The 12,460-nt window shown below is 42.9% G+C and overlaps 1 protein-coding gene across 1 annotated transcript in view; it reads left to right on the top strand.

Moving 5' to 3' along the window:
* The window catches only part of LOC143285492 (glucose-6-phosphate isomerase-like), a 38,304-nt gene that overhangs the window by 24,499 nt on the left and 1,345 nt on the right, over positions 1–12,460 (top strand). Inside the window, exons 8-16 of the mRNA XM_076592817.1 lie at positions 655–708; positions 1,690–1,750; positions 3,015–3,094; positions 4,909–4,992; positions 6,471–6,633; positions 7,880–7,956; positions 8,972–9,100; positions 9,566–9,641; positions 11,959–12,025. Coding sequence (XP_076448932.1) covers positions 655–708; positions 1,690–1,750; positions 3,015–3,094; positions 4,909–4,992; positions 6,471–6,633; positions 7,880–7,956; positions 8,972–9,100; positions 9,566–9,641; positions 11,959–12,025 — 791 coding nt within the window. The remainder of the gene's footprint in view (positions 1–654; positions 709–1,689; positions 1,751–3,014; positions 3,095–4,908; positions 4,993–6,470; positions 6,634–7,879; positions 7,957–8,971; positions 9,101–9,565; positions 9,642–11,958; positions 12,026–12,460) is intronic.

Consider the following 12,460-nt stretch of genomic DNA (forward strand, 5'->3'; position numbering starts at 1 on the left):
AAGTGCTTTGTAACATGCCATGTTTCTGATGTTTTCTTTGTGCCACTATCAACGCAGTGTCCCTCCGAGAAAAACAATGCATATAGTTGGAAGTGTATATACACAGACATATACACACACATGCAAATACACTGATATACACATATGTGCGCACCCTCCCTCACACACACTCAGATTCTTGAAAACATATGTACACACATACATACTCTCTCAAAAACACATACATGCCCACTCCCCTCCCCACCTCTGTCTGTCTGTCTGTCTGTCTGTCTCTCTCTCTCTCTCTCTCTCTCTCTCTCTCTCTCTCTCTCTCCACTCATATTTTATACTTGTGGGTATGTACAAGGAACTGCTTGTTCTGAAAAGAATGAACTTTCAGACCGGAGCTAGATCAGGTGAGAAATATTTCAGGTATACAGATGTGTGCAGGAAAAGTATGTTTAGGAGACTGTGAAATCGTTTTCATTTTCTCTGCAAATATCGGCTAGTATCATCAACATTTTCATGACAGCTTTTTTCATCATATTAGGGACTGTCTGAATGAAGTGTTTCGTTAAATTTTCTTTAACATGATGTGAATTGAACTAGATGTTTCCATACTTGGCTGCTTTCATGGTTGTGACAATGGATGTCTTGTGTGCGTGTTTGTTTCAGACTAAAGTGAAGGAATTTGGCATTGATGAGAAGAACATGTTTGAGTTCTGGGACGTGAGTATATTCTCCTCTTCTTTTTCTTCTTCTTCTTTTTTTTTTTTTTTTTTTTTTTTCCAAAGTAAACTTTTACTATGTATATGTTTAAAGTAGATTTTTCCTTGAATTTTAAGGTGTTTTCTACTCAACTCAGGAGGCTTTTTAGTCATATATCTTGTTACGATACTTGAGAGTAACATGCCAGAAAAAAGAGAAATCCACTTTTGGCCAGATGAAAGCAGTCTCTGGTGCATCCTGTGTATGACTTGGTTTTTTAATGTGAAGGGTGAAACAGAAAGTTTGCTGGAGTCCGGTTTAAACACCCCCTTTAATTACACATACTTAACCATGACCCAACTAGTGCAGACTCCGGCAGGGGTCTGACATTCCTGTCCTGTGCAAACTACTATCCGCCTATGCGGAGAAAACGAAACTACGGCTGATAACCTCCCCTTTGTCCCGCTGGCTAGTGCCCTCTTTTTCCGGCAGCCATTATGACTCGTGTTCCTGTGCTCTCCATACAGCTAACCCCCCCCCCCCCCCATTCCCCACTTCCCTTTTCCCAGCTTTTTCCACGTGAGCTGTCACTGTTTGATTCATCATCTAGTCTCCTGTTACTTTTTGCTTACCTAAGAAGACACAGGAGCTGGCAGTTCACATCACTAGCAGAGTCTTAACGCTATTGCCAGAGAGAACTTTGTTCCAGACCCATCTACCTCTGGTGCCAGACACCACAAACCCATCCACCTCTTCTTTCTGCTGATGACTCCCAGCACAAGCTGTGTGTGTGAGTGTGTGTGTGTGTGTGTGTGTGTGTGTGTCCTTGGTAGACTTTAGCATTGGCATTTTGTCGTGGTAACTGAAAGTTGTTGTTCGAACCAAACATGGCATGATGGCAGGTTTCAGTAAGACTGTGGTGTGGTGTCAGGTGGTAAAGGTGATGGCTTTGTTACAAAGTGAAATAAAAGTGGCAAATGTGTTAGTGTTGTGTACTTTCAGTGGGTCGGTGGTCGCTACTCCCTGTGGTCAGCCGTTGGAATGTCCATCGCTCTTCACATTGGTCAGTTTGTTTGTTCCTCTTTTCTGTGTTTGTCTTTCTTGGCCTTCTCTGTTTTTTACCCATCGTCATTCTTGCAGGCTGCCTCCTTTCACCACCACCTGTTTCCGCAGCTTTCGCTCTTTGTGTGGTTTCACTGCCTTGCCCAGTCAATCTGTGTGTGTGTGTATGTTTGTGTGTGTGTGTCTCTCTCTCTCTCTCTCTCTCTGTGCCATGTGCTGGCATGCTGGTGCAAACACACACATATGCACACACACACAGAAGCACAAAAGCACAAGCTTGGACACACATGTGCACATTTGCACACACACACACACATGCACGCATGCACAAAGGTGGTGTTGGCCTTATAGCTACCCACTTTGGTTCAGTTCAGTTACTCAAGGAGGCATCACTGCATTTGGACAAATCCATATATGCTACACCACAGTATGCTATTGCTAATCAGATGCCTGGTACATTTAATGTATTGGTTGGCAGCACGTTTGCATCAGCACCTTTGTGGCATAAAAAGATCATGAGTTTTGCCATTTGTGTGTACTGTATTATACTGAGAGAAAAAAGTGCTTCAGATAATTAGCCACATCCTCCAAATTTTTAAGAATTTCTGATTTAAACTCTACATAGTTTTTCAAGGAGGCGTCACTGTGTTCAGACAAATCCATGTGCACTACACCATCTGCTAGGAAGATGCTTGACAGCAGTATAACCCAGTACATTAGTGCATGCATATATATTTGTATAACTATCAAAGTGGATTTCTTCTACAGAATTTTATGAAAAGATGACTGCACATATGTTGCCATGGGTTCTTTTTTAGTGTGCCAAATACACAGAATATTGTCTCATTCAAATGACTAAATTGACTAGATGTTCAGTTTCATTTTCCAGACAAGCTAGCTTAAGTGCTCTGTTGATCTTCACCTTCTTGAATCCATCCTGTTCCTTCTATCCCCAGTGAGTTGTTTCGGAGCTATTTTTATTATGATTCATGGAAAAGCTTCATTTGAATTCACCGCCATAAACTTCATACCTACAGGCTCAGATGTCTACCTCAGTACGATAACAGTAGTGTTTCAACAGATAACTGCACATTAGGTGCACGGAATGATAAGGTATATGGTTTGAAGTTAAGGAAAAAAGTATCACCTTATCATCTATGAATTATGGTATATACTCATATTCATTTATGGTATATATTCATTATTATTATCAACATCACTTCAGCCTTTGTGCATGTATCAAGTTACATACTTTTGTGTGACAGGGATGGACAACTATGAACTACTGCTGAGTGGGGCCCATTTCATGGACAACCACTTCAAAACTGCCTGCATGGAGCATAATGTAGGATGGCATGTTCATGTCTGCTCAATGTGGGTGTCAGTGTGTCAGTTGTGCGTCTGTGCATGTGTGTATTTGTGTTTTTCATTTTGATATCTGTTCACATAGTGGGGTTTTAGACAAATGTGGGTTTCTGGATGTGGGTGAGAAAGAGAAGACAAAGACAGCAGTGAAAAGAGACTTAATGAGTGTATGCTTGTGTGTGTGTGTCAGTGTGTGCACTTATGCTGTCAGGTTGGTTTTCGTTCAAAGAGAACAAAAAACGTATTGTTCACTTAACATATGTTAAGAGATTTTATATTTTGTGGCTTTTTGATTGTTGAATCCATTGCCTGCCTTGGGACATGAGACTTACATCCCATTTGTTGCACTGTTGTACACATACAGGATGTAACTCTCACATCCAGTTTTCATCAGCAATTTACAGTTCTCAAGGGAAACGACCTGCTTTGTTTCTCCCTGTCTTCTACAATGCTTGAAGATTGTTTACATCCCTTGGACTTGTATGGTCTGTACTGTATTACTCAAAGGCAGTGGGAAATTCCAAAGTCGCTTGCAGACATGGAAGGTCAAAATAGTGTTGTCTTGCATAGATCAATCTGGGATCATTTTTCGAAGCATTCCAGCCCAAAAGTGGCTCAACAAATACTGAAAGATACGGACAGTGAGGAAGAAAACCTTTGTAGTGGTGAGGGTGGTGATTCAGGTACAGATATGGTGTATGATGACAACAGTCACAACCCACTTCGTGACACAGTGAAAGCAACAGTGATGTCAGTTTTGTGCCCGAGACTGGTCAGTCTGCATCTGTATCACACCAGGAGTGACGGGCGCAATAGCCAAGTGGTTAAATCGTTGGACTGTCAAAATGAGGGTCGCGGGTTCGAATCACGGTGACGGTGACAGCACCTGGTGGGTAAAGGGTGGAGATTTTTACGATCTCCCAGGTCAACATATGTGTAGACCTGCTAGTGTCTGAACCCCCTTCGTGTGTATATGCAAGCAGAAGATCAAATACGCACGTTAAAGATCCTGTAATCCATGTCAGCGTTCGGTGGGTTATGGAAACAAGAACATACCCAGCATGCACACCCCCGAAAACGGAGTATGGCTGCCTACATGGCGTGGTATAAACGGTCATACACATAAAAGCCCACTCGTGTGCATACGAGTGAACGCAGAAGAAGGAGGAGAAGATCACACCAAGAGTAAAGTAACGTTGAACATGAACCAGTTGCCAGCACAAGCGCTGTCACTCCACACGTGTAGCTTGAAAGGGAAGGGGGATGAGGAGAGTGGTGGTCAGTCAACCTCACCATCAGTGGGTGGAGGGAGGGGAAGGCACTTGGTCAGTCGGATGAGACGATAAACCATGGGCCACATGCACTCAGCAAAAACAAATTGGACTGGAAATCCTGAATTAATTGTGATGTCTAGAATTTTTAACCACTTGATATCATGGAAAGTTTCTTTGACTTGGATTTAAAACAACAATAACAACAGTTGAATAAAAGTATTATGATAACATTATAACCTAATTAAAGTACATTGTAGAAGCAATCTTCTTGCAAAATTTCAAGGATATATCTTTGTATTGAGAAATTAGGGGAAGTTTTTTATGCACTTAGGTGGAAACCCTGAGTTTTTCTTCAGCTCAGAGGAATGACAAAATTGTTAAAACGTTCAGCAGGCAATCTTTCTGTATGAATGCTTTCCCTCCATACTTTTTTGTTGTTGCTTTACTAGGATCATGATCTGAACATTGTGACACTGGTGTGTGTGTGTGTGTGTGCATGTGCGTGTGCATTGTATTACAGCTGCCCATCATTCTGGCTCTGCTGGGTGTCTGGTATTCTAACTTCTACAAGGCCGAGACCTTCGCTATGCTGCCTTATGATCAGGTGACATTTGTGTGTGTGTGTTTGTGAGGGAAGGGTGGGGGATGCTTTGGGGGAAGGACATGTGTGTGTGTTGCTCTCTTGTCATTTGTCCTGCTCCTCGTTTTTTTCCCTTTCGTTTTTCTGCCCCATCATCTGTAACGTTACTCCCACGCTGCTCAGTCCAGGTTCCTCCATACTCGGCCACACCCGGGGTTCAGAGTCTCAGAGCCAACAGTTCACAGGAACTATTGGTGGTTTGGGGGATTTTTTTTTTTTCTTCTTTTTTTGATATTTTCATCTTCTTTCCCCTTTCCTTTTCATCTCTCCTTTCAGTTTGTTTGTTTTTGTGTTTTTGTTGGGGTTTTTTTTTTCCAAAGTTAACGTGATCTTAAACGTTTGGTGTGTCACCGCTTACTATGAACATTTCTTTTGATGGTCATCAGTGATTTCCATTTGTCATTTTCTTCCCTTTTTTTTTTTGTCATTTTTTTCTCTCTTTTTTTCAGTTTTGATAGGTCAGTATTTTACAAAGCATTGAACCTGGAAAGCAATAGAAAACACTTCAAAATTGCTCCTTTCTAGGGTTTGAGTTTGAGTTTGATTCTCAAATGTAAGGACAAGGAAAAAAAGAAAGAAAAACCGGAAAAAACAACAACAACAACAAAGCACACATTCTTGTTAAGAACATAGATAGGTAGACTGATAGACAGGTTGACAGACAGGGAGAAGGTAGACTGATAGACAGGTTGACAGACAGGGAGAAGGTAGACAGGTTGACAGACAGGGAGAAGGTAGACTGATAGACAGGTTGACAGACAGGGAGAAGGTAGACTGATAGACAGGTTGACAGACAGGGAGAAGGTAGACAGGTTGACAGACAGGGAGAAGGTAGACTGACAGACAGGTTGACAGACAGGGAGAAGGTAGACTGATAGACAGGTTGACAGACAGGGAGAAGGTAGACTGACAGACAGGTTGACAGACAGGGAGAAGGTAGACAGGTTGACAGACAGGGAGAAGGTAGACTGACAGACAGGTTGACAGACAGGGAGAAGGTAGACTGATAGACAGGTTGACAGACAGGGAGAAGGTAGACTGATAGACAGGTTGACAGACAGGGAGAAGGTAGACTGATAGACAGGTTGACAGACAGGGAGAAGGAGGTTGACAGACAGGGAGAAGGTAGACTGATAGACAGGTTGACAGACAGGGAGATTGCACACAGATTGGATATTATCATTAAGTGTTGTCATTCATTCATTCATTATTTCCATTATTATTATTATTATTTGTTCGTGGGCTGCAACTCCCACGTTCACTCATATATACACAAGTGGGCTTTTATGTGTATGACTGTTTTTACCCTGCATGTAGGCAGCCATACTCCGTTTTCATGGAATTCATTTATTATGATCTTTTGCAAATGTCAAGGACATTAGTTATGGTAAATGAATATTGCATCCAGTGACAGTTGTGATGTGTGTGTGTGTGTGTTGCAGTACATGCACCGGTTCCCAGCCTACTTCCAGCAGGGTGACATGGAAAGCAATGGCAAGTACATCACCCGCAGTGGGGGTCGGGTCTCCTACACCACGGGCCCCATCGTGTGGGGAGAGCCCGGCACCAATGGACAGCATGCCTTCTACCAGCTCATCCACCAAGGTATGACAAGCTGCTGTGCTGGCTTGTAAGGACCAGCTTTTTTTTTCTTTTTTTTTTTTTTGTTGTTGTTCAGCCCAAGTCTGACCTCTGTGTTTCATTGGCAGTATGCACCCTGTCTCTGAAAACTGGATTCTGACCTCGGTGCCAGCTCTCACTCTTGACAACAAAACAGTGGTTGGGTAAGCTGGAGCTAGGCAACATCAAGCAGAGCTTTGCTGACACCCTGGAGGAACGCCTTGAGTCCACTGTGCTGGACAACCAGAATGCGGAGGCAGCATGGGGCGCACTGCATGAGACGGTGTACAACACTGCCATGGAGTGCCTGGGGCCTTCTGCCAGGAAGCACAAAGACTGGTTTGATGAGAACTGCACTGAGATCAAGCAGCTGCTGGAAGACAAACGCCAAGCCTACAGAGCCCACATTGAAGATCCCAAGTCACAGTCAAAGAAAGACATACTGAAGAGCGCACGCAGCACCATCCAGCTGAAGCTGCGGCAGATGCAGGATTCCTGGTTGAGCAACAAAGCTGATGAGATCCAGGGCTTTGCAGACCGGAACGACATGAAGAACTTCTATAACGACCTGAAAGAAGCCTATGGTCCCACCACCTCCGGATCTGCTCCACTCCTCAGTGCTGATGGTTCTACCCGAATCACTGACAAGGACGGGATCCTTGAGAGATGGGCTGAACACTTTGACAGTATACTGAACTGCCCTTCCACCATCAGTGAGGAAGCCATCGACCGACTCCCCCAGGTGCCAGTCATTGAGACGTTGGATGCCATTCCAACTTTAGAGGAGACCCAGAAAGCTATCCGTCTGCTCTCCAGTGGCAAAGCCCCTGGCTCAGACTCCATCCCAGCTGAGGTCTACAAAGAAGGTGATATGGCGCTGACTGAGAAGCTTCATCAGCTGTTCAAGCTCATCTGGCAGCATGATTTTGGCAAATAAAATTTCACTTAAATCTTATTTTCCTGGCAGCGAAAGGGTTAAAGGCAATAGTTACAAGAAGATGCCAGTCGAAATATGTGGTGCTGAACTGCAGAAGGGTGCTGTCCTTTGCAGCATCTTTTTTTGTTTTCTTTGATTTTTTTTTATTCCCGTGTTGGGTACAGTACATGTGTCATGTCCCTCTTGGTCCCCATCCCCCACTTATTTTTTTTACCTGTTTCAAGGAATGTAGAAAACAAAAGTGTTATCATGTTCAACCAGTTAGGTTGGCAAATGCTGTGTTTCTGTGTGCAGGCACACGCATGGTTCCCTGTGACTTCCTGCTGCCAGTCAAAACCCACAACCCTGTGCGTAACGGCATCCATCAAGAGGTGGGTCTGCTGGCAGTGCCCGTGACTGGTGATAGTCATGATGATGATGATTGTGATGGTAGTGATGATATTGAATAGAATGACGGTAATGGTGATGATGATGATGGTGCTGATCAAAATGATGGTACTGATAAACAATGGTGATATTGATTGATGGTGGTGGTAGTGACCTTGAAGGGGATGATGACAAAACCCTTGGCCTTGGTACGTACCCTTGCTAGTGGTCTGAGTCTTTAAACATTGTGAACTGCTGAAAAAATGTGAGGCTATCTTGTGCCGACCTGACACTCTGCTGATGTGTGCATTGATAGCTTGTGCTGACACTGTGCTCTGTTGTGCCAGCACTGCGCCGTGTTAGTGCTGTCTCTGCGCCGTGTTTGTGCTGACTCTGCGCCGTGTTTGTGCTGACTCTGGGCTGTGGTGTGCTGACACTGCACCATGTTTGTGCTGACTCTGGGCTGTGATATGCTGACACTGTGCCATGTTTGTGCTGACTCTGGGCTGTGGTGTGCTGACACTGTGCCATGTTTGTGCTGACTCTGGGCTGTGATATGCTGACACTGTGCCATGTTTGTGCTGACTCTGGGCTGTGGTGTGCTGACACTGTGCCATGTTTGTGCTTACTCTGGGCTGTGTTGTGCTGACACTGCCATCTTTGTGCTGACGCAGTGCACTGATGTGCTGACACTGTGCCATGTTTGTGCTGACGCTGTGCCATGTTTGTGCTGATATTGTGCTGTGCTGGGCTGTGTTGTGCTGAATCAGTGCTGTGTTGTGCTGACACTGTGCCGTGTTGTGCTGACACTGTGTTGTGCTGACACTGTGCTGTGTTGTGCTGAATCAGTGCCGTGTTGTGCTGAATCAGTGGTGTGTTGTGCTGACACTGTGCTGTGTTGTGCTGACACTGTGCCGTGTTGTGCTGAATCAGTGGTGTGCTGTGCTGAATCAGTGGTGTGCTGTGCTGACACAGTGGCATGTTGCACCAACACAGAGCATGATGTCCTGTGTCCACCAGATCCTGGCGGCCAACTTCCTGGCCCAGACAGAGGCCCTGATGCACGGCAAGAGCAGTGAGAAGGCCAAAGAGGAACTGGAGAAGTCGGGCATGAGCCCTGACCAGGTGGCCAAGATCCTGCCTCACAAGGTACACTCTCCTCTGTCCTCACTGGGGGTGGGGCTAGGGGGTGGGGGGTTGGCAGCTAATAGAAAGTGAAAGGGGGCCTTTGACTTTGCTTTGAAGAGTAGTTATTGTGTGGGTGGGTGGGTGGTGGAGAGAATTTCTTCAGTATTAAACATACACATTTTTCAGGAGATAATTTCTTCAGTATCAAACATGCACAATTTTCACCTTTTTTTGAGGGGTTAGGTTGGATTGTTGGGGACATGAGGAGGGGGGGGGGGGGGGCAGGGGAGGGAAACATGCAACAAGGGCATGTCTTAGCATCATGCAGTGATTTGCAGTATTTTCATGTGGAGCTCAATTTGGTTAGGTTCTATATCTGACTGTTTTCAGGCTGTTTATCTGACAGGTTTGAGGATGTCTTTCTCCTGTTGCAGCCTCTGTGTGTCTGATGTGTGTGTGTGTTGATGACGGTTTTCATGTGTGCAGGTGTTTGAAGGCAATCGTCCCACCAACTCCATCATGTTCACCAAGCTGACACCTTTCATGCTGGGCGCATTGATTGGTATGAGGGACATTCATGTCTCCAACATGCATGCACTACCAGCACTTTGCGTACGCTCACACATGAGCATGTAGACAAGCATGCTGGCAGACACAAACACACACATGCATTCATGGAGGCATACACATACAGACGCATAAATGTATGAAATTAGGTAAATGGGTGTTTGATCATGTCTGTGTTCTGTCTGCCTTCCTTAGAAGTTCAGATGTTTTTGGTTTGATCTTGTGCTCGGTACTGCTGGTTTTCTTTGTATCTCACTGTGGTTATTGCCGCCATCTGTTCTTTTTATCCACTTTTCCTTGAAACCAGATCTTGTCATTCATGGTGACAAAGTGCAGTGAATGTGTGGGTGTTACTATTCAGGGATATTCCGGACATACCAGTGACAAACTATATTTCAGTACAGCCATTGGTCATAACTGTTTATAAACTGTATTTTGATGCACATTTTGATCATACATTTCTTTTTAGTAACCAGTATGTACCAGTGACAGTAGATTTTGATGCATACATTGGTCATATCCATAAGAGATGACAGTCATAACTTATTGTCCACAAAACCCCAGAAATATCAGTACCAGTGACAAAGTAACATGGACTGTACAACTGGTTTTTAGACTCACTTGTGTAAACAAATTGAGTCTATGTTTTAACCCGGTGTTCAGTTGTCTGTGTGTGTGTCTGTGTGTCCGTGGTAAACTTTAACATTGCCATTTTCTCTGCAAATACTTTGTCAGTTGACACCAAATTAGGCATAAAAATAGGAAAAATTCAGTTCTTTCCAGTCATCTTGTTTAAAACAATATTGCACTTCTGGGATGGGCACAAAAAAATTTAAAAAAAGAAGCCAAATTATATGCAAACTGCATTTACTGTTGTTTTTTTGTTGTTGTTGTTGTTTGTTTTTTGTTTTTAATTCTCTAAACTTGGTACTTTGATCTGATATTCTGACACAACAACAAGAGCAGTCATTTTTATCATTTTTTGTTCAAACAGGAACTTCTTTTGCTGAGCATGGAAGTTATATTTATTTTGCAAACGTTTTGGTGCAGATAGTAAAAAAGGGAAATTAATCTGTAATTAATGCTAGGGGACTTAATTTGCTTTAAACTGATCTTTCTCATCTTAAACATTACATTTTGAAATTATACTCAATACATAAAAAGCTTGTGTATTTTACTGTCAGTGTACAGGGCTTTCACTATGTTCATTCGCCCAAGTGGTCTTTTTCAGAAAATACTAAAATCAGTACGACGAGTGGACTTTATAGATCTATTGGCTGAGCCCTGAAGGTCATGGGCAAAAATCAGTTGCGTACACATATTTATACACATTCAAAGAGTGTGCTCATATTCTTCGCGAACGCAAACGATGCCATTTTGTTTCAAGTTGTTGACCTGCCCGTTCAATCCTATATTCAATCGACAATACACGATAACATGTGATGGAAAGTTGGAGAATGAGACCGTTAAATATTTATTCAGAGAAAGATTTGTGAATGCCTCATCACTTACTGGATTATGCCCTAAACTGCCATAAAAATATCCACAGAATCAGTCAGAATTCACAGTTAAAAATAATAAACCATGTGAGTTAATACACTTGAATTGATGAAATGTAAAAATTTCCAGTCTTGACTTTTCTCAAAATGAAGTCCTTTTCACTTCATAAGACGTTTAGAAGTACTTGTACTTGGCTCTACGTGTTATTTAACAAAATACTCAATTTTCATATCAGCTTTAAAACTATAAAACTAGAATGAACATAAAAGAGAAATTGAATCGACCGTGTCAACTCAGTGTAACTAACTGAAACTTGTACATCTATCTAGATCCAGAGAAAACGGCTAAATGTTGCATTGTGATTGCGGCGATAGCCACGTCTCCTTTACCGCGGACTTAAAAAGAATTTTTAATTGCCCTTAAAGATTTTTTGAATGCCCAAGATACACCAGAATAATATATATATAATATATATTCGCGTTCTCACTGCGAATACCGCAATCAATTTATTGCCCTTTAAAAAAGCATGTTTAAATATTATATTTTTGAACGTCAGTTAAGGAGCCACGATAGTGTAATGGGTAAGACAGTTTCTTCTCACCCGAACACGCGGAGTTCGAATCTGCCGTTAGGACTTTTTTTTTTCTTTTTCTTTTAACCCGAAGCTTTATAATAACAAATACAGAACACATTTTAACGATTAGATTTTTTTAAGTGTATCACAAGTGAGTCTTGAAGGCCTTGCCTCTCTTGTTTCTGATTTAGTCGTCAGATTTCTTTGTGATGTGTTGCATCTGTGTGCTGTGTTACAGCCATGTACGAGCACAAGATCCATGTGCAGGGTGTCATTTGGGACATCAACTCCTACGACCAGTGGGGGTGAGTTTTCTCCTGACTAGTAACTTCCCCACATCCCACTCACTATGTGTGTTTGTGTGTGTGTGTGTGTGCATGCGTGTGTGTGTGTGTGATGTGTGTACATGCATGTGTGTGTGTGTCTATGTGTGTGAATGTACATATGTGTGTGTTTTTCCCCTTTCTTATGTTGGAACCTAAAAGACCTTGGTTTGATTCCGGTAACCTTATATTTACCCGCAAGCAAGCTGAGAGGAAGTGCTGAACAGCAGTGGTGTTATGTTATGTGCCATTACAGTGCTGTACTTGTTTGTTAACAGATCTACGTGCTTGTGTTTTCCTGACATTTTTCTCTGAGGATGATGTCACTTTGATCTGTTCTTTCTTTCCCTTGAGGTTATGTGTGTGGTTATTGCTCATGCGGTTTTGTATCAGATGTGTATATAGCTCCTGGACTGC

Source organism: Babylonia areolata, chromosome 9, assembly GCF_041734735.1.
Source record: "Babylonia areolata isolate BAREFJ2019XMU chromosome 9, ASM4173473v1, whole genome shotgun sequence".
In the NCBI taxonomy this organism is placed as follows: Eukaryota; Metazoa; Mollusca; class Gastropoda; order Neogastropoda; family Buccinidae; genus Babylonia; species Babylonia areolata.